At 42.3% G+C, this 26,415-nt stretch overlaps 1 protein-coding gene across 3 annotated transcripts in view; it reads left to right on the top strand.

The window, feature by feature from the left end:
- MPPED2 (metallophosphoesterase domain containing 2) overlaps positions 1–26,415 on the top strand; it is a 210,916-nt gene that overhangs the window by 36,561 nt on the left and 147,940 nt on the right. For all 3 annotated transcript variants that reach the window (XM_027979587.2, XM_012096142.5, XM_042233306.1), the window contains exon 3: positions 18,877–19,058. In XM_027979587.2, the coding sequence (XP_027835388.1) occupies positions 18,877–19,058 (182 nt within the window). The remainder of the gene's footprint in view (positions 1–18,876; positions 19,059–26,415) is intronic.

Below are 26,415 nucleotides of genomic sequence, written 5' to 3'. Positions count from 1 at the left end.
AATGTAAGCTCACTGTTAAAGTACATGGCAGGAAGTTTGCTGCTGCTGCTAAGTCACTTCAGTCATGTCCGACTCTGTGCGACCCCATAGACAGCAGCCCATCAGACTCCTCTGTCCCTGGGATTCTCCAGGCAAGAATACTGGAGTGGGTTGCCATTTCCTTCTCCAGTGCATGAGAGTGAAAAGTGACAGTGAAGTCGCTCAGTCGTGTCCGACTCTTCGCGACCCCATGAACTGTATGTAGCCCACCAGGCTCCTCCGTCCCATGGGACTCTCCAGGCAAGAGTACTGGAGTGGGGTGCCATCGCCTTCTCCATGTAGGAAGTTTGGTCTCTATAAAATGTGAGCTGTACTTTGGGCTCAGTCATTCTTGGCTAGTACCATTTGTTGTTTTTATAAAGTTTAAAATAATGCAACCACTTGTTCCGGTTGGGTACCTGGGCTGGGTGAGTGTCATAACTGTAGTCATGGTGATTTGTTGTCTGCGTTTTGTGAATCTGAATAATGTGTTCTGACCTGACTTAGCAGTCTCACACCACTGTGAAGTAGAGAGGTACAAGCTTTAACACTTTAGGAAAATTTAGGTCACCTTATAAACACTATGTCCACCAGGGAATAACCTTCCTATAAACTGGCCCTTCCTCACCTTCTTACTTCTCTCTTTTTAAAATCCTGTTCCTTTTGTGTTGAATGACATTACTCTAGCTCTCTGCTTGGTGAGCTCCTGCCCCTTCAAGACCCAAATAAAATATATCCACTTTGTGAAGACCTTCCCATCCCCAAAATGGAATTAATTCCTTTCATCAATCTTTTTCTTGGAAGAATCACAGTAATGATTGCTAGCACTTAATGAGCACTTAATATGCACCATTTGCTCAGTCACTCAGTCGTGTCTGACTCTGTGAGACGCTCCAGACTGTAGGCTCCTCTGTCCATGGCATTCTCCAGGAAGAATACTGGAGTGGGTTGCCATGTCCTCCTCCAGGCAATCTTCCCGACCCAGAGACCGAACCCGTGTCTCTTAAGCCTCTTGCATTGGCAGGCGGGGTTTTTTTTTTTTTTTTTTACCACTAGCGCCACCTGGGAAGCCCCGTCCCTTTATAAGCAACAATTACTTACTCTTTGTATCAACTTTAGAAGGTAATTACTATTATCATCCCCAGTTTACAGATGAGGTACCTGAGGCTTCTAGAAATTTAGTGGTTTGTTCATGGTCTCAAAGCTAGGCAGAGACAGAGCTGTGGCCTCAACTCAGACCCTGTTGATGCCCTAAGTGACATAAATGACCCCTGCAGTGAGCTCTTAATCACTTTATTTTCCCTACTTTCTGACCTGCATAGATATATGTGATTTATGGTGACGTTGATGGTTTGGTACGCATACCCTCCCAAGCAAAAATGTGAAGTTCAAGATGGTAAAAATGGCAACTCTTATAAAAGAATAATTCTTAAAAATTCTGGCTCATAGATATAAAGTGAACACTTGTTAAAAATTTTATATAACTCATTAACAAGAGAACAAAAATAAAAACCTGTTATGACAGGTTCTTAGGAGGACCATGAATTTATGTAGAATAAAAGAATGTTGAAGGAAATTCATTCACAAATGGATGCAAAACTGGAGGGGGAGTCAATTGAACCTCCACTGGACAGAAGTTATTTGTGTTTATAAATCTTATTTGCATTGCTTTCACTTACCTACAAGTTACAAAGTTGTATAATAGCCCACAGACTAAGGCCTGTATCCCCATGGGATCAGATAATGCCTGGAGGCGTTATCATTCCATTAAAAGGATGCTCACTCCAGTCTTAAATTTTTCCCTTAGAAACAGTTCATATAGTAAAGGGCAGAAACTTGTGGTTTAGACCAGCTCTGAGTCCAAAGTCCCAAGCTTACTATGTGACCTTAAGTAAAATTTGGAAAGAATACAAAAAGGCTCACATGCATGGCAGACGTGTGTACATACGCACACCCGTCCTGTACAGAAGGATCTTGAGGGAATCAAATGTAATAATACAGGAAAGGTCCCTGGCACATAGTAGATACTAAATTTCTACTATAAATTTCAGGTATTATTTCTAGTAATAAAGTATCTAACACATGGTTGTCTCTTAATAAATGTTGAGTAACAAAATCAGGAGTGGACAGACTTTCCTCCTGAGGTCCAGACAGTAAATATTTCAAGCTTTGCAGGCCATATGGTGTTTGTCACAACTATGAAACTCTGCTGTTGTAACTCAAAAGCAACCTTAACAATATTTAAACAGACAATGCAGTTGTGTTCCAGTAAAACTTTCTAAAAACATGCACTGGGTTAGATTTTGTCTTTGGGCTATATCTTACTAATCCTGGACCAAATGATTTAAATGGCTAATTCAAAAACTTGGGGTGGAGGACTAATTGCTAGTCACACCTATTGGTAGACTTGCCAGTGTCACTCAACAGGGAAACCTGGAGAGGTTGGTGGTGGTTGTGGTTGTGGTTGCTCAGTGCTCAGTTGTGTCTGACTCTTTGCGACCCATGGACTGCAGCCCACCAGGCTCCTCTGTCTTCCACTGTCTCCCACTGTCTCCTAGAATTTGCTCAGATTCGTGTCCACTGAGTCTACGATGCTATCTAACCATCTCATCCTCTGCCGCCCCCTTCTCCTTTTGCCTTTAGTCTTTCCCAGCATCAGGGGCTTTCTAGTGAGTTGTCTCTTCACACCAACAGGCCAAAGTACTGGAGCTTGGGCTTCAGTGTCAGCCCTTCCAATGAATATTCATAGTTGATTTCCTTTAGGATTAATTGGTTGACTCTCCTTGCTGTCCAAGGGACTCTGAAGAGTCTTCTCCAGCACCACAGTTTGAAGGCATCAATTCTTTGATGCTCAGCCTTTTTTATTGTCCAGCTCTCACATCCCTACATAACTACTGGAAAAACCATAGCTTTGACTATACAAACCTTTGTTGACAAAGGGATATCTCTGCTTTCTAATTTGCTGTCCAGGTTTGTCTTAGCTTTCCATTCAAGGAGCAAGTGTCTTTTAATTTCATGGCTGCAGTCACCGTCCGCAGTGACTTTGGAGCCCCCTCAAAATAAAGTCTGTCATTGCTTTCACTTTTCCCCCTTCTATTTGCATAAAGTGATGGGACTGGATGATCTTAGTGTTTATAATATTGAGTTTAGCCAATGTTAATCAGAAGTTGACATGGGAGAGGGTATTTCCCTTTGTTACTAGTCTTGGTAAACAGACTATTGGATATGCAGTCAGACCTAGATTTGAATGTTTCTCAACTATGTACTAGCTGGGCGATCGTGGGCAAGTTGCCCACCAGGTAGTCTGTACCTTGAATACACCAACCCTGAGATACCCTTGGGGAAATGTAAACTATGAAATACTCTACCGAGGTAGTAAGTGCTCACTTCCAGAGAGGAAAGTAGTCCTCTGTGGATTCTGCCATTACGTAGGAACTATGTATTGGTTTGGCCAAAAGAATTCATTTGGGTTTTTTGGTAAGATGGTACAGAAAAACCTGAATGAACTTTTGGGCCAACTCAATAATTTTTACAGTAGAAGTGGACCAGCTAGTTCATCAAAAGTTAGAAATGTAGGGTAAAATGGTTTTCTTACTGTCATGAAACAGTCTCCAGAGTGAGATATGCTGAGTCTGAAAATTATTGTATTGGATTCATTCTTTAAATGTTGATATCATATTAAGTTGGAGAAGGAAATGGTAGCCCACTCCAGTATTCTTGCCAGGATAATCCCATATACCGAGGAGCCTGGCGGGCTAAAGTTCATGGAGTTTCAAAAGAGTCCGGCATGATTTAGCAAATTCTGATTTTAATTAATCATATTATGTGGTCTTAAGAATAAGCATTTGTCTCGTAATGGACTTACGTGATGTTCATGCATATATAAAATGGTCTTTCTGACTTAGGGACAACTGATTTTTGAAAGTAAGTCAATAAAGTTAGCTCAAAGTTGGAAAAAAATTTTGTTGTTGTTTAGTCACTAAGTCATGTCATACTCCTTGTGACACCATGGACTGCAGCATGCCAGGCTTCCCTGTCCTTCACTGTCTCCTGGAATTTGCTCAGAGTCATGTGCATTGCGTTGGTGATGCCATCCAACCATCTCATTCTCTGTTGCTCCCTTATTGTGGACTGTTAAAATTCAACTTTTGGCCACACACTTTTAAAAAGGCCCTTTAGCCATGCAAATATGAAGTTACCTACACAAACTAGTCAATCCTAAAGGAAATCAGTCCTGAATATTCATTGGAAGGACTGATGCTGAAGCTGAAGGGCCAATACTTTGGCCACCTGATGCAAAGAACTGACTCAATGGAAAAGACCCTGATGCTGGGAAAGATTGAAGGCAGGAGGAGAAGGGGATGACAGAGGATGAGATGGTTGAATGGCATCACTGATTTGATGGACATGAGTTTGAGCAAGCCCTGGGAATTGGTGATGGACAGGGAAGCCTGGCGTGCTGCAGTCCATGGGATCGCAGAGTCAGACCTGACTCAGTGACTGAACTGAACACTTCTGATAAGCACAATTAACTAAACAACAAATTCTGTTAACAGCTTCTTGTGAGACATTGAGCCTTAGAAAACTTGACTTTGATGAATTGAAAAATGGAGAAGGAGAATTCAGTTTCCTTTGGCAGAGTTTTAATACCAAAAAAAAAAAAAATTCCTTTTTATCCATTAGACCCAACGCTCTTCATGAATATCTGCCCCAACATTTAAAAAAGTAAATGGTTGTGTTTTTTATGTCTCCTAACGTTCTTTCCCCTGGACTGGGCCAGATGAAGACATGGTTTTCAGGTGCACCCAGTGTTTGAAAATCACCCGCATTTTATTTTTGAAGTTGGTCATTGTAATTATTGATTTAAAAAACTGTATGCCCCATTTTTGGACAGAATCTGCCCTAACGTCTGAGTGTGCTGTGCAAGTGTTAGTTGCTCAATCGTGTCAGACTCTGTGCGACCCCATGGACTGTAACCTATCAGGCTCCTCTGTCCATGGAATTTTCCAGGCAAGAATACTGGAGTGGGTTGCCATTCCCTTCTCCAGGGGATCTTTCTGAACCTGGGTCTCCTGCATTGCTGGCAGATTTTTTACCATCTGAGCCACCAGGAAAGCTGTGTAAGAGGAGGTTGTAAACCTGTCAGATGACAGAGCAGACTCTGGATGGTCATCTTGGGGTAGAGTCACCTACTGGCCTTGTGCCTTTGCTTAATCTGAGTCTCAGGTTCCTCATTTGTAAAATGGGAGAAATATGGGGCCTACCTGCTGTAGGGATTAAATGAAAGCTGTTCAGATGAAGGGCATCACATAGCACCTGGCTTCAGAATGAAAACGGTTGCTGTTACTCCCCATCATGACTGTCATTATTTTCAGCCGAAAAATTCTATGTCGGTATCCAGATTTCATCCAGATGTCTTAGTCAGCTTGAGTTGCTATCACAAGTACTACAGACTGAGTGGCTTAAACAGCAAATATGTATTTCTTATGATTACAGAGCCTGGGAAATCCATGATTAAGCTGCCAGCCAGTTTAGTTCCTGGTGAGATCCCATCGATGGGTGCTTTCTTGCTCTGTCAAGGTCATCTTTCTTGTGTCTTTTTATAAGGCCACTCACTAAGTTCATAAGGGTTCCTTCCTCTTGACCTAATTACCTCCCCGAGACTGCACCTTCAAATGCAATCATATTAGGGCTTCAACGTATGAATTTCAGGGGAGGACACAGACACTCTGTCTGTAGCATCAGATCAGTGATAAAAGTGGGGACCAGATGGAGCTACAGGAACTACAGTCATGTAGGATGTCGTAGTTCATTTTTGACTACTTCTCCAATGATCATTGACAGTTTCTATTTATAATACCATCAGGTTTCTACTGCCTTTCCTTCTTATCCTCTACTTTCTGTTTTTACTGGGTGTGGCTTTATCAAACATATGCCTAGATTTTTTTAGCAGGTAATTTTGAGTCAGCCTCCTTTTCTTTGGTACCCCCAGCACCTTCCCATCCCTCACATCCTGCAGTGGCCACGTCAGTTTTCCTTAAAGCCAGCTTTCTTTGCGGCCCCTTGCACCTTTCAGTGAGTGTGGTGGAGGGGGTGGGTTTCCACAGCCTCCAGGACTGGTTCAGGCCCTACAGTCTGGCTCTCCTTGGTGTGGTCCCCAGTCCCACCAGCCTTTCGAACCTTCTACTGCTCTCTGACACAGTGACTCTGCTCTGGCATTGCCTCTTCACTCACAAGTCCCTAAATAAGTGATGTGCTTCCTTGCAGTGTCCACTGTTGCCTGGATAGCTCCTTTTTTTTTTGCCTGACTTTCCAAGTTCTGTGCTTGTTTAAATTCCAATTCAGATTCCAGCTTCAGGCCACTCTCATGCCTCTTCTTTCTGAGCCTGAGCTCCTTTGTCCCCTGCATTTGAAATGGAATTGACACACCCCCTGGTGTCCTGTGTCCATTGTAATGTTCCCTGTCCTTGCTAACCTGCAAGCAGTGCCAGGCATTTTCTCCTTTATCCCACAGTACCCCACACATCCTTGATTATTTGCGGCAACAACCACCACGCAGGTCCTTAATTCTAGCTGTTCACAAGTTGTTTAATAAATCACTTGTTTATACACCACAGAAACCTTCTGGGGCTTGGCTTTACCTGTCTCCCCAGCACCTAGCGCAATCTGGTCCGTAGAAGGTGCTTAATAAATGTCTGGGAAGGAGCTCAGTGACTGAACAGAAATCGTACATTTGTTGAATGCAGACATACCTAGATTTATTGTGCTTTATTTTATTGTGCTTACAGATGCTGCATTTTGTTTGTCTTTTACAAATGGATGGTTTGTGGCAGTGCCTATGTTGAACAAATCTTTTGGTACTACTTTTCCAGCAGCATTTGGTGACTTTGTGTCACTGTGTCGCATTTTGGCAATTCTTACAATATTTCAACGTTTTTCATTATTATTATACTTACCATGGTGATTTGTGATCAGTGATCTTTGATGTAACTGTTGTAATTGTTACAGGGCATTGGGTGCCACAAACCAGGCCATGTTTTGTGTATTTCTGACTGCTCCACTGACCAGCTGTTTCCTGCTCTCTCTCCTTCTGTTTCCTTTCCCTATTCCCTAAGACACACACAAAATATTGAAATTAGGATAATTAATAAGCCTACAGTAGCCTCTAAGTGTCCAAGGAAGAGTTGCACAGCTCTCACTTGAAATCAAAGAAAAGTAGAAATGATTAAGCTTAGTGAGGAAGGCATGCCAAAAGCCAAGATAGACTGAAAACTAGGTCTCTTGCACCAAATACTTAGCCAAGTTATGAATGTAAAGGAAAAGTTCTTGAGGAAAATTGAAAGTGCTACTCCACTGAACGCATGAATGATAAGAAAGTGAGACAGCCTTATTGCTGATATGGAGAAAGTTTTGAATGGTCTGGAGAGAGGATCCAACCAGTCACAACATTCCCCTAAGCCAGAGCCTGATGTATAACAAAAGCCTGCTGCTGCTGCTAAGTTGCTTCAGTCGTGTCCAACTCTGTGCGACCCCAGAGACGATAACCCACCAGGAGATGGAGATGCCCAGAATCCCACTGGTATTCTCCAGGCAAGAACACTGGAGTGGGTTGCCATTTCCTTCTCCAATGCATGAAAGTAAAAAGTGAAAGTGAAGTCTCTCAGTCATGTCCAACTCCTAGCGACCCCATGGACTGCAGCCTACCAGGGTCCTCCGTGCATGGGATTTGCCAGGCAAGAGTACTAGAGTGGGTTGCCATTGCCTTCTCTGGAACAAAAGCCTAACTCTCTTCAATTCTGTCAAAACTGAGAGAGCTGAGAGCTGAGAAAGCTGCAGAAGAAATGTTTGACGCTAACAGCTGGATCGTGAGGCTTAAGGAAAGAAGCTGTCTCCAACACATCAGAAATGCAAGGTGAAGCAGCAAGTGCTGATGTAGAAGCTGCTTTACGTTGTCCAGAAGATCTAGCCAAGATAATTAATGAAGATGGCAACACTAAACCAGGGGTCCCCAGCTGCCAGGATCTAATGCCTGATGATGTGAGGTGGAGCTGATATAATAATAATGGAAATAAAGTGCACAATAAATGTAATGCACTTGAATCACCCTGAAACCATCCCCCTACTGGTCCATGGAAAAATCATCTTCCAGGAAACTAGTCCCTGGTGTCAAAAAGGTCAAAAAGGGGACCACTGCATTAAATAGCTGTTTTTCAATGCAGACCAAAAGCCATATGTTGGGAGAAGGTGCCATCTAGGACTTATATAGCTAGAGAGAAGTCAGTGCCTGGCTTCAAAGCTTCCAAGGACAGGCTGACTATCTTGTTACGGGCTAATCCAGTTGGTGACTTTAAGTTGAAGCCTGTGCTCCTTTAGCATTCCAAAAATTCCTTTGGGAATTTAGGATTCCCAAAGTGAAAGTGAAAGTGAAGTCGCTCAGTTGTGTCCAACTCTTTGGGAGCCTGTTGTAGCCTACCAGGCTTCTCTGTCCACGGGATTTTCCAGGCAATATAGTCCTGGAGTGGATTGCCATTTCTTTCTTCAGGGGACCTTCCCAACTCAGGGATCGAACCCGGGTCTCCCGCATTGTAGACAGACGCTTTACCGTCTGAGCCACCAGGGAAATCAACAAGGACTCCCAAGGATTATACTTAATCAACTCTGCCTGTGCTCTGTAAATGGCACAGTGATGCTGGGATGACAACAAATCTGTTTACACCATGGTTTACTGAATATTTTAAGCCAACTACTGAGACCTACTGTTCAGGAAAAAAAAGAAAAATATTCTTTTCAGGATATGACTGCTCACAGACAGTGCATGTAATCAGCCAAGAGCTCTGATGGAGATGCTCAACAAGGTGGTGTTGGGGGCTTCCCAGATGGCTCAGTGGTAAAGAATCCACCTGCCAATACAGGTTTGACCCCTGGATTGGGAAGATCCCCTGGAGAAGGGAATGACAACCCACCCCAGTATTCTTGCCTGGAAAATCCCATGGACAGAGGAGCCTGGTGGGCTACAGTCCATGGGGTCACAAAGCACTGGACACGACCGAGCATGCATGCATGCCACACCAACACAACATCCATTCTGTAGTTGTTGGAACAAGGAGTCATTTTGACTTTCAGGTTTATAATTTAAGAAATATTTCTTATGTCTGTAGCTGCTATAGATAATGATTCCTCTCATGCATCTGGGCAAAGTAAATTGAAAACCTTCTGTTATCAAACAGTGAAGGAGTCACTGTTCTAGGTCCCATTAAGAACACTGGTGATTCTTGAGAAGAGGTCAGAATATCAGCACTAACAAGAGTTTGGAAGTTGATTCCAGCCTTCCTGGATGACTTTGAGAGGAGTCAAAGACTGAAGTGGAGGAAGTAACTGCAAATGCGGAAATACCAAGAGAACTAGAATTAGAAGTGATTCCTGAAGATGTGGCTGAATTGTTGTAATCTCATGATAAAACTTTAACAGATGAAGAGTTGCTTCTTATGGATGAGCAAAGGAAGTGAGATGGAATCTACTCCTGGTAAAGATGCTGTGAAGACTGTTGAAATGACAGCAAAGGATTTAGAATATTAAGTAAACTTACCTGATTAAAGAAGAAGCAGGATTTGAGAGGACTGGTGCCAGTTTTGAATGAAGTTCTGTGAATGAAATGCTATCAAGTGGCACTGCATACTGCAGAGAAATTATTTGTGAAAGGAGGAATTAGTTGATGTGGCAGACTTTCTTGTTATCTTCTTTTAAACAATTACCACAGCCACCCCAACCTTCAGCAGCCGCCACCCTGGTCAGTCAGCCACCACCGACAGCAAGGCAAGACCCTCCACCAGCAAAAAGTTTGCAGCTTGCTGACTGCTCAGGTGATAGTTATTTTTTAGCAGTAATTTTTTAAAGCATGCACCTTGGTTTTTTTTTTTAAAGATATAATGCTGTTGCACACTTAATAGACTATAGTATAGTGTAAATATGACTTGTATATGCACTGAGAAACCAAAAAATTCTTGTGTTGGTCACTTTATTGTGGCGGTCTGGAATTGAACCCACAATAGCTCTGAGGTATGCCTGTAAGGAACTGACAGGTCAACTCCCGAACCCTTGTAGGCTGCTTCCTTGTCTTCCTAGAGCTTACCATGACTTCTGGCATGCAGGTGGGTGTTTAAGAAATCCTGTTGACTGTGTGGAGTGACAGGTACTCAGTTCAGTGTCATATGCCTTCTTTTTTCAAAGGCAAGGCCAGTACCCAGAAGTGTAAGCTAACAAACCTTGTTGTTAAAAGAGCAGGAAACATTTAACCCTGGACAACACATCTCCAGTGGGATATTTATGACCCAACCGTTTGCCATTGGAGCGGCTTCAGTGGCTACCACAGTAGCTAGCCTGATGGGCACTGAAACACCCCAGTGGACCCAGCAGAAGGACCGGAAATTCCTATCACATGCAGTGCTTGAAGAATTAAATTATGACCACTTAGTATTCATTGGACGTCAGCACTGTACTTCTGTACTAGGAAAAAAATAGATGAAACACGAGACACACTCTGTGCAGTGGGCTTTTGTTAGCTATAATTAGTTGGTGGTAGAACAGTGTTGATACAGCAGTTCAGCAGTTAGAGGAAAGCAGTGCCCTTGGTACAAATGTGAGTATATTTAAACATTTGGCTGTGTTACGCGTCCTCACTATGTTTCAGCACCATTACTGTTCTGGGACACAAAGGCTAAACTGGGAGAGTTTCATCAGCTCAGAGTTTTAGAAGATGGAGAACAGCCCATTTTTGAAGCAACTAGTTAAATCCCACATCGTTTAATTTTTGTTTAATTGTGGTAACTGAGATTCTGGTTTCTTTGCTCTGTTTTACACTAGAAAGACCTGGGAGCTCCATCTGTGGTCCTAAATTGCAATTTCACTTCTCTTTGTATGTGAAGTCTGGCTAATTCTGATTATGTTTGGAAGGATCTGGACTGCATTTACTTTTGCATTGTCTGGAAAGCAGAAAATACAATTGCAAAGAGAAAGAGCATGTTTTAAGCTGCTTATGAGACTGACTTGTTTCTAAGGTCTTGCGCGGATTTCTGGTGGTGGAGAAACCAGGCAGGTAATCATTTGAGAATTTGGTCCTGCCTCTCTTTTCACACTTGAAGAACAGAGGTTAGAAGAAGGGCAGTGACTTGCCCAGGATCATGTAACTAACTGATGACCAATGTAGTGGGGGTGCAGGAAGGCCCTGACTTCACAGCCAGAGCTATTTTTAATGAGGCTTGTCTGTCTGCTAAAGTGGCCCCTCTAATGCCACCTGTGTTTGGAAACATTCACAATCAGTTTGCACTTGTGACTTGATGTCTCCGAGAATGAGAAGCACTCTTTATTTTTTGTTGTTGTTCAGTCACGCAGTCGGGTCCGACTCTCTGCAACCCCATGGACTGCAGCACGTCAGGCCGCTCTCCATCACCATGTCCCAAAGGTTATCCAGGTTCATGTCCATTGTGTTGGTGATGCCATCCGGCCATCACATGCTCTGATGCCCTCTTCTTCTTCTGCCCTCAGTCTTTCCCAGCATCAGGGACTTTATCTTAACTAGTACTCAAAAAATTAAATTCTGTATTGCTTATTTTTCTAATGAACTCTGATGTGCATTTTCTTGCGGTTTGAAGAGACTCCATTCAGTTGGATAGCAGTCATAAAAATAGAGGCATCAGTGCACTAAGACTTGGGTATTTTTGACAGTGAACTCCAATAATTTTGAGCAGTCTCTAGATATTAATGATTCCAAGATTTTAGGTGGTTTGCTTTGATGTCATTTTATTATTTTTAACATCTTTTATTCTCCAAGTCCAAGCATATTTTTAGCTTCCAAAGTTAGGTAAAAAGAGAAGTGAATCAGAAGTTAGAAAACTTGAGTTCTAGTTCTTTAGACTGGACAAATCTTAAAAATTGTTACACATGTGTATTTTTTTTAATGTTAGTTGAGAAGTACAATCACCATATCCACTTCATGCCTACATAGATGAAACTGTTTAGGGCAAAACTAAACAAAATTGTGTAAAAAATGTAAGATGCTTAACAAAAATTAAGTAATAGCATACAAAAAAGGCAAAACCATGAAGCCGATATTCAGAGAATCGAAACACAGGATTAGATCATCTCTGAAGCCCTTCCAGTTGAAAAATTCTGTTACTGTACTAACTTAAGCCTGGTATTTATTTATTCATTGTTTTGCTAGAGGGTTTTGCATATCTTTATCAAACAATCTATTGGAAAGTGGACTGAATTCTTATGTCTAGGGTGGATGGTGTAACATCACAAACCTAACTTTAACTCTTGCATCAGCTGAATTTTCAGAGCTTTAATATTACATTTGAAAACTTGTTAAAGTCACTGGGATGCATAAGCACAGCATCATAGTTTTCAAGTGGAATGGGAGATGATAAATACATTGGAATCCTGTTAAAATGCTTTGTTAAGAGTTTTAGTCTTGTTTGACAGTGAATTATAATCTAAATGTGTACATAAGGCTTTTACTTCTCATTTGGCCTAAAGAAGAAATTCCTGTCATGACAAACCACATATTTACAGCTCTTCTGAAGACCTGTCAATAGGGCTTGCAACAGTGTATACATTTGCTATTGAAAAAATAACAGATATGACCAATAGAGCTTTCCAGAGTGGAAGCAATAATATTATCATATTAGTGTTTTATGGTAAAAAAAAATCAAAAAAACTCTAATGGGTCAGGATGGAGTGAATGAGAATGGTTTATTTGTTTGAGTAGGCAATGGGATATATAAACATTTGACAGTCAAGCTTCAAGAACAAGATTTGAGGCTTGGCACAAAACCTGGAGACTTAATTGGAAAGCTCAAGATGATAGCTCAGGCTTCCCCTAGGAAACTCCTCCAGGGTGTCCAGCTTTGGTGGTTCTCCAGCGCCTGTACTAGCGTTTATCTTGGATAAACAGCTCACGGGCCCATGAATCCATATGTGCTTGTGTTAGTTGCTCAGTTGTGTCCAACTTTTTGTGACTGCGTGGACTGTAGCCCGCCAGGCTCCTCTGTCCATGGGATTCTCCAGGCAAGAATACTGGGGTGGACAGCCATTCCCTTCTCCTGGGGATCTTTCCGACCCAGGGATCGAACCTGGGTCTCTTGCATTGAAGGTGGTGTCTGAGCCATCAGGGAACCCCCCCATGAATCCATATGGCCCATGAGTTCTGACACTATGGATAGAGGCTTTCTATCCAATTGGATTGTATCCAGATCATCAGGATGCCGAGGGCACTGGACATCCTATCACAAAAGAAAAAGTTGTGGACCGCGTGGCCAATCAAGTAGGTTAGAGACGATTTCAGGGGGTTATAATGCATGTCCTCAGATATTTGAAGAACTTTACAATGGAAAGGGGACTGAATTCTTCTTCTCTGCTGTTTGAGTGCAGAACTAGGATTAAGAAAGAAGTGACAGGAAGGAAATGCATGGTTTTAATTTTAAAAAAGTATTTTTATTTTCATCTGCATCAGATCTTAGTTATAGCATGCAGGATCTTTGTTGTGGCACGTGGGCTCACAGGCTTCTCTCTAGTCGCAGCACAAGAGAGTGGGCTCAGTGATTCTGGCATGTGGGTTTATTAGTCGTGTGGCGTGTGGGACCTTAGCTGACCTGACCAGGGATAGAACCCTGGTGTGTCCCTTGCCTTGGAAGATGGAATCTTAACCACTGGATCACCAGGGAAGTCCCAAGAAATGAATGTTTTTATTGACTGAGGATTATGTGCCCAGTGCTGTGCTGGCCGTCGTGTGTGTAATCAGCTTTCATTGAATAAAGCTGTGTGCTAGCTGTTATTATCTCCTTATAATGGAAGGAGACATGGAGGTCAGAAAAACTTAACTACTGTTACTAGTAGTAGTAGTAAAAATATTACTACTGAGTTAAAACCTAACATTGATAGTCTGCTGCGTGTCAGGCACTGTTCTAAGTGCTTTGAGTACAGTATTCTTTGTCATCCTCTTGGCAATCTTATGAGTTAGGAACTATTTTTATATTCATTTTATTGGTAAGGAAACCAAGACATAGGAATGAACATGTTGCTTGGTGTCACACTGTTAATAAAAGTGAAGTGAGATTCATAGCCAGATAGTCTGGCTTTATAGCCAAACATGACCCCCCTCCCACCCCACCTTACATCATTCAGGATCTTCAATTTCAGAGCATGTGCTGCGTGTCAGATCCAGTACTTGACAATTTATTTCCTTATAGTGATAGAGTAGATTAGGCAGTGAAAAAGCTGGCTTAAAATTTAACATTCAAAAAACAAAGATCATGGCATCTGATTCCATCACTTCAAGGCAAATAGATGGAGAAACAGTGGAAACAGTGACAGACTTTATTTTCTTGGGCTCCAAAATCACTGCATATGGTGATTACAGCCATGAAATTAAAAGACGCTTGCTCCTTGGAAGAAAAGCTATGACAAACCTAAACAGTATATTAAAAAGCAGAGATATTACTTTGCCAGCAAAGGTCCATATAGTCAAAGCCATGGTTTTTCCAGTAGCTATATATGGATGTGAGAACTGGACCATAAAGAAGGCTGAGTGCTGAAGACCGGATGCCTTGGAACTATTGGTGCTGGAAAAGACTTGAGAGTCCCTTGGACAGCAAGGAGATCAAACTAGTCAATCCTGAAGGAAGTCAACCCTGAATGTTCATTGGAAAGACTGATGCTGAAGCTGAAGTTCCAATCCTTTGGCCACCTGATGTGAAAAGCCAGCTCATTGGAACAGACCCTAATGCTGGGAAAGATAGAAGGCAAGAGGAGAAGGGGACGACAGGATAAGATGGTTGGATGGCATCACTGACTCAATGGACATGAGTCTGAGCAAACTCTGGGAGATAGTGATGGACAGGGAAGTCTGGTGTGATGCTGTCCACGGGGTTGCAAAGAGTCAGACATGACTGAGTGACTAAACAAAAACAGCAGAGATTAGGCAGTGTTATTCCCATTTTATAGATGAGAAAATCAAGATGGAAAGAGTGGAATATCTTGCCCAAAATGAGTAACTCAGCCAAGCTGTTGCTCAGTCTTCAGGCTCCTGGCCAAGTCCCTTTGGACTCTGCTCAGCTTTCTTAGAGTTTCTGGATTGGAAACTTTCTAGCAAGTAGAGCAAGTAACCAGAATTGTCTGGTGGAGAGAAGGGGGATGCAGGGGCGGGGCTTTCCTTCTCTGGAAAACTTGGAGAGAAAATTTATGTCAGCTAGCCAGGAAAGGGATAGAGGAGGTTCAAGCTTCATATAAAGCACTGAACCCGATGCCGCCTAAGGTTTTGTCCAGCTCTGGGATTTTATGATGCAGTGTTTTCTTCTCATCTTCCCATGTCATCTTATTTTCCCCTGGGTGTACTCAGATGTACGTGCAAATCTCACTCTGCTATTTGAATCTGGCTCTGGGGGTTAGATTGCCTTGGTAAGAGACTCACTTGCTAGGATATTTGACATGATGCCTTAGGGGAAATGTTAGGTCATGTGAGAAGTCAACAGCATGAACAGTAAGCAGTAAGGTTGTTAAGGAAGGGGGAACAGGCAGCGGGAGGGTCTTCCCACAATGTGAACAGGTAGATCTTCTGAAAGCTGTCAGGGTCTCCCTTAAACACGCTTTTACAGGAAAATGTTTGGCTGTCTTGCCTTTTCAAAGTGTTTACCACATGCTCAATTTGGAAATGGTCGTTTCCCTAGGGTTGTCTCAACTTTAATTATATCTGCTGCAACTTGCCTACTCTACTAGGCATCTTATTTCCAACTCTGAATGTCTTTGGGTGGAGATGCCTTCTTTCCTGTGACCCCTAGGTGATACTTGTCCTGTTATCCTGCAGTGTGGCTCTGACAGGCTATGCTGTCTTATTTTCTTGTCCTCTGATGGATAGCAAAGGACATCAGTGCCTCTGGGTCAGGGGATGTATGTAAATCATGTTTTTGCATGTTCATAACCCACCCCCACCCCTGGCTTTGGACTTCCACAGTCCTCTTCCTGGAATCAGTCCTCCATGTCTTTCCCAGTGTCTGCTAATTGTTTTCCTTGGATGACATCAAGTTGGTGGTGGTGACGGATACACCTTCTCAGTCGTCCTGTGTCCCTCTGATTCATCATTTTATTTCAGCTCAAAGCTGAGAGGACTCATTTTTCTCTCTTCTTCCTATTTCTTCTATTTTTTTTTATTTCTTGCCCTTTATTTCACCGTTAATTCTGTTGGACCTTTGAGTGTTTCTCTGGAGGAGGAGCGAGAGTGGGGAAGACTTGAAACCACTCAGAAATTGACTGATGTTTTAATAGTCATAGAAAATGATTGTCCAGCACAGAGCTAAGAAACACAACATGTACTGAGTGGTGATTTACTTCTCTAAACCGAATAGGTTCGTAGCACAGGGGCCTGTTCACAGGGAAGGATTTATGTCAGTGCTCCTTTCTGTTTTATAAATTGAAAATGATGACTCTGATGTCCCTCTGATAAATTCGTGTAGACTCTTAAAGCTGGGGTCTCCAACCTCTGGAATCGAATGCCCAATGATCTGAGGTGGAGCTGATGAAATAATAATAGAAATACAGTGGACATTAAATTAATGTGCTTGAATCATCCCCACACCATCCCTATTCCCCCTCTGCCAATCAATGGAAAAATTGTCTTCCACACACCTTGTCCCTAGTGCCAAAGAGGTTGGGGACCGCCTTCTTAAAGGATTTTGATGCACTGGTTGTGCCCATAGCTTAACTGAGTTACAGAAAGGAAGAAATGGGGCTGTGTCTGTACTTGACCATTAGGATGAGAACAGAACTGGAAAATAAAGATATATAAATAATGAATTTAAAGTCCAGTGGTTGATGAATTTTCTTTCAGATGTTGATGGTTTCAGCATAGATGTGCACAGCCCCTTTCTAGCAAGCATCTTAACTTTGGGTGTAGGAATAGAGTATTAAGTGTCACTTCCAGAGGATGACACAGTCTGCTATGGCAGGAAACAGTCCTTCATTGTCTGGGAAGACTACTTTTAGAAAACAGGCAATGTCAACTGATACAATTTAGAACCACTAAGACAATGTAATTACAGTCTTAGTAATGGAAAGAAAGACAAACATTTTAATATATATTAAAAAAATCAACATTAGATACTATCAGAAGGGTTTCTAGGTTGCTCATGAGATCTCAGTGGATTAGTGAATTTTCTTCATGATGACAGCATTGTTAATTTCTAACCTTTACAGGAAAAAATCAGGTGTATGTGTATATAGATATATGTATATAATTTTTTTTTTGCAGAAGTTAAACTTTCTTTTTGGGTTTTCAGTGAGCCCCACTGTATTCACCAGTTCACAGTCCCTGTATCCTTTTTGTCTTCTTCCAGTTCTCCTTTCTTCTTCCTTCCTTCTTCTCTGACAAAGATAAAATAAAATTAAAAGACTAACCATTAAGGAAATGCAGGACTCCGCAGGTTGTATACTGACTGCCTTTGTTTCCCTCACCAACATTGCCATCGTGAAAACAGATTATTTCTTTTTACAAAAGTGCGGAAAGGAACAAAAAATTAAACAAAGCCTTGGAGGCAACTGGTACAGAGAATCTTGTGTTGAGCTTTGCCTGTGTTCTCTGCTGCATGCTAATAACCCAGGGTGGGGTGGTGATATGAAATATTGTTCCTTATTTAACATTTTACGCTCTCATCTCCACATCGCATGTTTGCTTCTCTTGTGACCTTCTCTTTGCTTTGATAGCTGCTTCTTTTCACCCATAATCCAAAGTAAGTGTACATTCCTACAGAGAAATTACAGGAAGCTGTCAGTGTAGAGTTAATATAGTTAAAGCATCCTTAACTCTGCTATAAACCCTTTAAATAATTAAAACTGTATGCTTGAAGAGTCAGATTTGAATTGCTTTACCAAGTTTATTTAGCACACTTTGTTACACTCAATTAAATGAGAATGTTCTGTTTCATTTTCTTTGCTTCGGGTGGATCATTTTGCCTTTTGATTCTCATGCCCGAGTGTAATTTCACAGTGCTTAGGTCTCTAAAACTGTACATATATTAATGCATATGTAGATCTGTACACACCCATTAAAAGGCTTACTATATTTGTACTGAATAGACTCTGCCCAAGGCATGTGAACATTCTAGGTAACCTAAGGTGTAACTGGGGCCTCAGGAGGTGGTAGAGAAGCAGCTGGACAAAGTTCTTGGAAAACCCAGTGTTTTATTTAAAAGTCCTTTTACTTTGGCATCACCTTCCCTCCCCACAATTTGATTTGTGAGTCTCTGCTTGAAAACGTGGTAGAGGTATTGAATGGTTCTAGAAAGGAAATTGCCTAGAAGTGGTTACCATCTACTGTGTCTCTTAATATTTCGGTTGGCAGAGCATGTGTAGAATGTTCTCCATAAATTAGTTCTTTGCTAAAGTTATGCATGTTTAAGGAGGAATAAATTAGTTATCCATTTCCTAATGAGTAGTGGGATCAATTGGAGCATGAAGAGAGAGAAAATAGTATCATTTTGCTTCCCCAGTTGGGGTTCAATATCCCTAAACTTCACCATTAATCACTCTCTCAGTTGCCTGGGTTACTTCTGACTCTACGTGTAAGATAGTCTGGCCTTTTAATTTTCCTACCAGGTAAGTAAGACTTTTTGAATTTGCCCAGTGGATTTGTAGACGGGTGATGCTGTCTCTTTTGCACCCCCAAGGGGTTCCTTGTTATAATGGGCCCTTCTCTCTTTGCATCGGTTTGTCTGGGTGCGTTCACGGATAACAGTCAATATGTATGTGTGATGACGATTACGAGGGTTCTAATATATTTAACTGTTATGGGATCTGTTATGTCTACTTCAGGGTCGACCCCATCCCATATGACACTCCAAAACCAGCGGGCCACACGCGGTTTGTCTGCATCTCAGACACACACTCCAGAACAGATGGTATCCAGATGCCTTATGGGGACATCCTTCTCCACACAGGCGATTTCACCGAGCTGGGACTGCCCTCAGAGGTTAAGAAGTTTAATGACTGGTTAGGTAAGGAATGATTGCGTTCCGGCGCCCCCAATTAACCTTTCCCGCCCGAGTGTCACTCACTGTGCCCTAATTGAATTAGAGCACTTGGAAGCCAGCTCAGCCATTTCTCGTATGATATGCGGTGGTGTCTAGCTTTAATCCAGTTGTGTTAATTAAAGATGAATTTTTAGATATTTAATTTTACTCTGCATCTTTTCAGCGCCTGGCCTCGGCAGCTCTGGGGCAAAGGGATGGAAAGCTTTGAAACCGATCTCATCTCACTCATTCTGTTTTAACGAGGGCACTCGTTGGCACACGTGAGACCTAGAATCGTATATTTAATTCATTGGCTCTGCAATCTTTCCCAGATAGTAAGAGAACATTTCTAAAGAATGAGGAGGATGTCAGAGCCCTTATTTAAAGGGAAGGTCTTAGCACAGGAATGCTTGGGGGGCAGCTTTCCCAAGTGAACCAGAAGGGTGTCCTAGACCCCTGAAAAAGATAAGATATCCTACTGTAAAGCTCCAAAACTCTGGACTGTGAAATCACCCTACACACTACTGTGAAAAAGGTAATGGCAACTTTGTGGTTACTGTAGGGGCACCCATCAGGTCAGGGTTACTGGAAAAATGCTGACTCCTGGGTTAGGCAGTTACCAAATATTAGCATTACAAGGGAATCACGGGGTTATTCACAGCAAGATTAGATGACAAATCTTTGTAAGAATCCTCTTAGGTGAGGGAAAGAAGTGCCAGGATTCTGAGATTTTAGAATCTCTAAAGACACTAAGGAATTACAGTGAGATTTTAGAATCTCTAAAGACATTAAGAAATTACAGTGAGATTTTAGAATCTCTAAAGACACTGAAGAATTACAGAAAAGGCAGAAATCACTCCACAAGAATAATGTCATGAATAATGTGTCAGCCAACCAAAATTACTTAGGAGATTTAGACAGAAACTTGAAAATTCATTTTCCATTGAACTAAAGCAGGGCTTGGGAAATTTTTAAGTAATTGATTAAATGATAAGGTGTATGTGTTGATGGAAAACAGTATTCATTAAAAACAGTTAAAATATTTAGAAAATAATAAACTAATAACTATTTTGAGTTTTCTTGTGATTTGCACTTTATCCATCTTTTATAGAGTTGACATCAGGATACATATTTGCTCTTTTACTATTGTTTATTTTCATTTGATAGTATTGATATTACATGATTTTGCATAATTTTCATATTTATCCTTTTTGATAGCAATATGACATTTGTATTGTTCTGTGTTTTTATTTAATAGGACAGCCCTCTAAAAATGAACTTTCAAATTGATAACAATTTTTCCTCTGAAGCTAGCACTGAAATGTGCATTTTAATTTGTATATGTCTTTTTGTTTCCATTGATTTATTTCTTAGGGCAAACTACAGTATGAATGAAATTACTGAGTCAAAGGATGTGGAATTATTTACGATTCTTATTGTATATTGACATATTGCTTCCCAAGGGGATGGTCGCTGTATCCTGAATACACCGATTTTACCACAATCTTGGATATTGGAGCTTTATATTTTGTACTGTTTCAGTAGGTACTCAGTCATCTCACTTAAAATAGCAAGATATCTTAAACATCATTCGGCATAATCCCATTTTTACAAGTGACTCTGATGCAGAGAAGTAAAGTGACTCGTGGCAGACTAGCCTATGGCACAGCTGGGCCTGTAATCCCATTCTTTTCACTCCTCTTTCGCATCTGTCAAGGTTGCTTTCCAGTACTATTACCTCTTTCTTCTGGGGCTTCCCTGGTGGCTCAGAGGTTAAAGCATTTGCCTGCAAGGTGGGAGACCTGGGTTCAATCCCTGGGTCCAGTATTCTTTTTTTTATTTTTTGGGTCCAGTATTCTTGCCTGGAGAATCCTATGGACGGAGGAGCCTGGCAGTTTACAGTCCATGGGGTCACAAAGAGTCGGACACAACTGGGCCTGTAATCCCATTCTTTTCCCTCTTCTTTCACATCTGTCAAGTTTGCTTTCGAGTACTATTACCTCTTTCTTTTAGCAACTTATATTTACGAACTATTCACAGACAGAATTATTTGGGGTTGAGTTTGACAGTTTCAAGCTGTTCTGTGACAACTGAATCAACACAGAAGTGATCTTGCTGCATTGACAATGTTGATTTGTAAGGAAAGAGAAAGCCTGTGGGAAGAAATACAAGACAGGATGGATCCTGGGTATAATCTTGTTTAGCCGCTGACCTTGGGCAACTGAGTTAACCTCGCTTTTCCCCTTGGTTTCCCTCTGCAGAACGAAGGATTAATACTACCTGTCTTTCTGGTTTGTTGTGCAGATTAATCAGTAAATGATTGCAGCTTGGAAGTTTTGTGGGCCATTAATAATTGAATGGGGAATGTGGTGAATGAACCATCAACAGATATTTAAAGGGTAAAAATAAGAAGAGGTCAGAGAAATTATTTAGTGGAATGGAAGTAAACACGGGGAGATTTTATAAAGGAATGTACTTCTTAGATGGAAAAGTGCCACAACCGAGGAAATAAAATAGTAAAGAAATAAATGCTGAGGTCCAACGGCAAGATCAGTTCCTTCTCACCCATTTCCCTTCTGATGGCCTGACACAAGAGGAAGGGGTCTCAGAAGGGGATGCAGAATGTGAGGCTGAAGGAATACCCCCACCGAAGTATAAGGGAAGAGAAGTTGGGAATCCCATAGGGGCAGCCCAGAATAGTTCAGTTACCCTGGCAAACTCAGGGTGCTCCAAAGGTGAGAGTTAGTATATGATTACATGCTACCACTTGGCTCAGTTGGAAACCTCTTACCTGAAAAAAGTGTTTCTAGCAACAGCTGCCAGGTGGCCTAACAGTGGAGTCAGTGGTCAGATCAGTCTAGGGCTTTAGCTATAATAGGTCATCCAACCCTCACTGGCATGAGTCCATACAGACTTGTCCAGCGCTTTGAGTCCAGGGAACCTCTCGCTGATTTCCATCTTTCTACTTGGGTCTAGACTACGCTGATTCTTGGCAGCAACTGACCATCCCCTAGGCTCCTTTAGTTTCCCAAAAGGCTATTTCTGCTTCAGACCAGGCACGCCTTCTATTTGTCCCAACCTTCGAAAGTTGCTAATGTTATCCCCATTTTACAGATGAAGAATCTGGAGTTCAGTTGGGCTAATTTTGCCCAGGATCCTTCAGCGGAAAAGAAACTCCGAGAGTCTAAGACATGCACCCAAGTTCACCCAGTCAGTAAACCTGGTGTTGTCTGAGCCCTTTTCTTTCCGTCCTGTGATTTACCAGTGGGCTTATGGCACCTAGAAAGCTTGCAGACTTGAGCTTGAACTAAAATGTTCCAGCATCTTCATGGAGACTTGAGTTATGCTGTTACTTGAAAAATGTATTTAAGCTCCGCCTAGGCAATGGCACCCCACTCCAGTACTCTTGCCTGGAAAATCCCATGGACAGAGGAGCCTGGTAGGCTGTAGTCCATGGGGTCGCTAAGAGTTGGACACGACTGAGCGACTTCACTTTCACTTTTCACTTTCATGCATTGGAGAAGGAAATGGCAACCCACTCCAGTGTTCTTGCCTGGAGAATCCCAGGGACGGCAGAGCCTGGTGGGCTGCCATCTATGGGGTCACACAGAGTCAGACACAACTGAAGCGACTTAGCAGCAGCAGCAGCAGCATCTTGAATCTCACCCTGACCTACCAGTTGCAGGGGCTGAGAATCACATCACGAGTTCTCTGTCGGTTCAGAGATGATGGGTCCCTGATTAATATGTATATACGCCACCTGGCAAGAGGAATACACAAAGTTATTAATACAAAGTAATTTATGAGATAAGCAGGCACAGCACAGGGTCATAAGACGATAGGACCCAAACTAGGTACAGCCAAAGGTTGGAAAGGTAGTGTAGCCTGTAATAAGAGCCTGTGTTGAATTCCCTGCCTTTGTTGCTTAAATTCCTGAGCCTTGATTTTCTCATTTGTAAAATGGGCATGATAATAATACACCCCATGGTTGCTATGAGAATATATTCTGTGCTAAATCTTGTGCCATTCTTAACATGGCTTCTGTGATGGCTCAGCAGTAAAGAATCTGCCTGCAATGCAGGAGACAGTGTGTTTGATCCCGGTGTCGGGAAGATCCCCTGGAGAAGGCAATGGCACCCCACTTCAGTACTTTTGCCTGGAAAATCCCATGGACTGAAGAGCCTGGTGGGCTACAGTCCATGAGGTAGCAAAGAGTTGGACATGGCTTAGTGACTAAAACAACAAACAGCAACCTTCTTAACACAGCTCCTGGCCTATTAAACAGATAATGTAGAGGGAGACAGCAGAGCCAGAGGCATAGAATCCATTAGGCAGAAACTAGAAAGGACTGAATCCACCTGCTAGTTTAGGAGACACAGGTCACACGGGTTTGATCCCTGGGTTGGGAAGATCCAGAGGAGGAAATGGCAACCTGCTCCCATAGTCTTGCCTGGGAAATCCAGGACAGAAGAGCCTTGCGGGCTACAGCCCAAAGGGTTGCAAAGGGTCAGACATGAATGAGCAACTTAAGCATGCAGAAAGGACTGCACCTTACTTTTTTTTAAACTAGAAACTGAATTTATTAACTTGCATAATGTTCCATAGGTTTAAGAGGAATTTAGAGTGAAGAGGGAGCCTGAGGAAGCATAAGAATAAAGGCTGAGGACAGGCCTCCCTCTTAACAGTGACACTAGCGGGATGGAACGTTGAAACTGTAAGAGGACTTGGAGGTCCCGCCTCCTCATTTGATGGAAGGGGAAACTGAGGCCAGAGAGATTATATGTACTACTCAAGGTCACTCAGATAATTAACGGTCTCATTGAAACTGGGACTTGGACCGGGAGAGGGTTGAACTAGTGATACATTGTGGGTGGCGTGGGCTAGACACTGTACCTTTTTCCCCACCCCTGATTAACATGTATCATTTTATGCAGTCCTCAAAATAACTTGTGAGATAGCTTCTGTGACTTGTGAGGAAGATATTATTAGCTTGTTTATTACCTGGGAGGAAAACTGAGCCTTGGAGAAGGTAACTTACCTAAGATCACGTAACTAAGAGGTGACCTGAGAGTTTGAGTTTTAGTCTATCAGACTCCACTTGCCACCTGTGTTCTGGCTTTCTCTATTCCCAACCTTGAGCTTGGGATTCCTGCTGGGAGGGACCATATTCTGGATAAAATTGTTTTTTTAAAATTAACTACCTGTCTAAGCATAGGGCTTCCCAGGTGGCTCAGTGATAAAGAATCCACCTGCCAGAGCAGGAGCCACAGGAGACGCTGGTTCCATCCCCGGGTTGGGAAGATCCCCTGAAGGAGGAAATAGCAACCCCCTCCAGTATTCTTGCCTGGGAAATCCCATGGACAGAGGAGCCTGGCAGGCTCCAGGGGGTCTCTAAACATACACGCTCACGCATATGTAGACTCAGACCCCAAGATGGCTCTACGGCATTGCTCATATGTCAGAGTTGTGGGGACAAGGTGCAGATAGGTCTTTCCTAAAGAATTTTTATAGCCCCATTCATGTGATAGCTCAGATATGCTCCAGGGATGTTATGAATGAATAGGCATTGGTGTGCTGAACTGGGGTCCTAAGCCACTCAACCGTGATGGCATTTTCTTTTTTATCTTGGCAAAAATGCATCTCATTTACAGACAGGGTTTAAAAATAAACTTGCCAACTATAGATTAACTGCCAGTTAAAATGTTATTGTTTTTATTGCTAGTAAATTCTGAACCACTGAAATGCCTAAAGACACCTTTTGTGAGGCAATGGGTTGTGTATGGTCCTCCTTCACTTTGCCCCTATGGTGTTCTGACCTGTTCCGCTTTGATGTTCTTTACAGATCGCTCAATTTCATTCCTCGTGCCCTCTCATTTTTGGAATATTTGTGATAGCCTTCTTCTTGAATATGCATCTTTGCCCTTGGAGGCTACACAAATGGAGATCTCATCATTTGGTTGCACACCCACCTTTGTATTTCCACCTTCCAGTTGCACCCATGCTGACTTTCTTCCCACACCCCAAATGCACATGTCCTTCCACGTGGCTTTCCTGTTGTAAGCCCTGTTTCCGTTTCCTGGAATGACCAGGAGACCTCCTTCCTCCTTTAGGATGGGTTCTCTTTCCCTTAACACTGGGTCAGGCCTCTGTGCAGCCCTTCCCATGGCTGTTATGTCACTGTTTCCTTGTCTGTCCCTAGCAAGACAGCAGAGCATGCCCAGTGAGTGCTCCTTCTGCACCAGTTCTGAGTAGAGCCTGGAACAGTCAGTGCACACAGCCCATTCACACTGAGTGATTTTTGAATGACCATAAGGGACAGGGCTTTTTGTGTGTGTGTTTTTGCACTTTTGGCTGAAACTTTAAAATTATATTGTACTGTATGTAAAATGCTATGCCCTTCCTTTTCCTTTTTGTTCTCAAGATATGTGCCCAGTTGGCTGCTGTTAGTGATTCAACGAGACTTTGAGCAGAAATATTTAAAAGGGGTTTATGGTAGTTGTTCTGTTTCCTCAATTAAAATTAGAAAGACAGGGTTCTTGGGTGGTCTGTTCTTTTAGCTAAAAGTTTATATACAACAATCTGCTGCTGCTGTCGCTTCAGTCATGTCCAACTCTGTGCAACCCCATAGACAGCAGCCCGCCAGACTCCCCCATCCCTGGGATTCTCCAGGCAAGAACACTGGGGTGGGTTGCCATTTCCTTCTCCAATGCATGGAAGTGAAAAGTAAAAGTGAAGTCGCTCAGTCGTGTTGGACTCTTAGCGACCCCATGGACCGCAGCCTTCCAGGCTCCTCCATCCATGGGATTTTCCAGGCAAAAGTACTGGAGTGGGGTGCCATTGCCTTCTCTGATACAGCAACCTAGTCACTCCGAATCTCTTTTAACACAGCATTAGTACCATGAACTTATAATTTTTAATTTTCTCCTGCCTCAGTTGTCGTTTAAGAGTTCAGAGTTTCCATTTCTCCAGGCCTAAAAGAAGAAATGAAGAGGCTCCTAAGGAGACTCTCACGAAGGAGGCTCTCCATATTTGTAGGAGCACCGTATCAGGCACAATTATAACTGAGTGTGACTGTGGCAAGCATCCCAGATCCTAGACACTAAAATTGATTTTGCCCCTTTCAGAATAGTCGTACTGAGAGACTGTGTCCCTCTTCCAGTGATCTTGCTATTGGCCCGAAGTTTTGGAGCTGGTCTTTGAGAAAAGCTTTCACAGTCTGGGCTATTTATTTTATTATTACAATGCATGTAGTACATGTTCATTCCTGATAACTTAGAAAATAGAGATAGTGAAACAAGATAAACCCGTAGCCAGAGATAACCACTGTTAACATTTTTATAGA

Source organism: Ovis aries, chromosome 15, assembly GCF_016772045.2.
Source record: "Ovis aries strain OAR_USU_Benz2616 breed Rambouillet chromosome 15, ARS-UI_Ramb_v3.0, whole genome shotgun sequence".
NCBI classification, from domain to species: Eukaryota; Metazoa; Chordata; class Mammalia; order Artiodactyla; family Bovidae; genus Ovis; species Ovis aries.
This window is presented reverse-complemented; position numbering and strand designations above follow the sequence as displayed.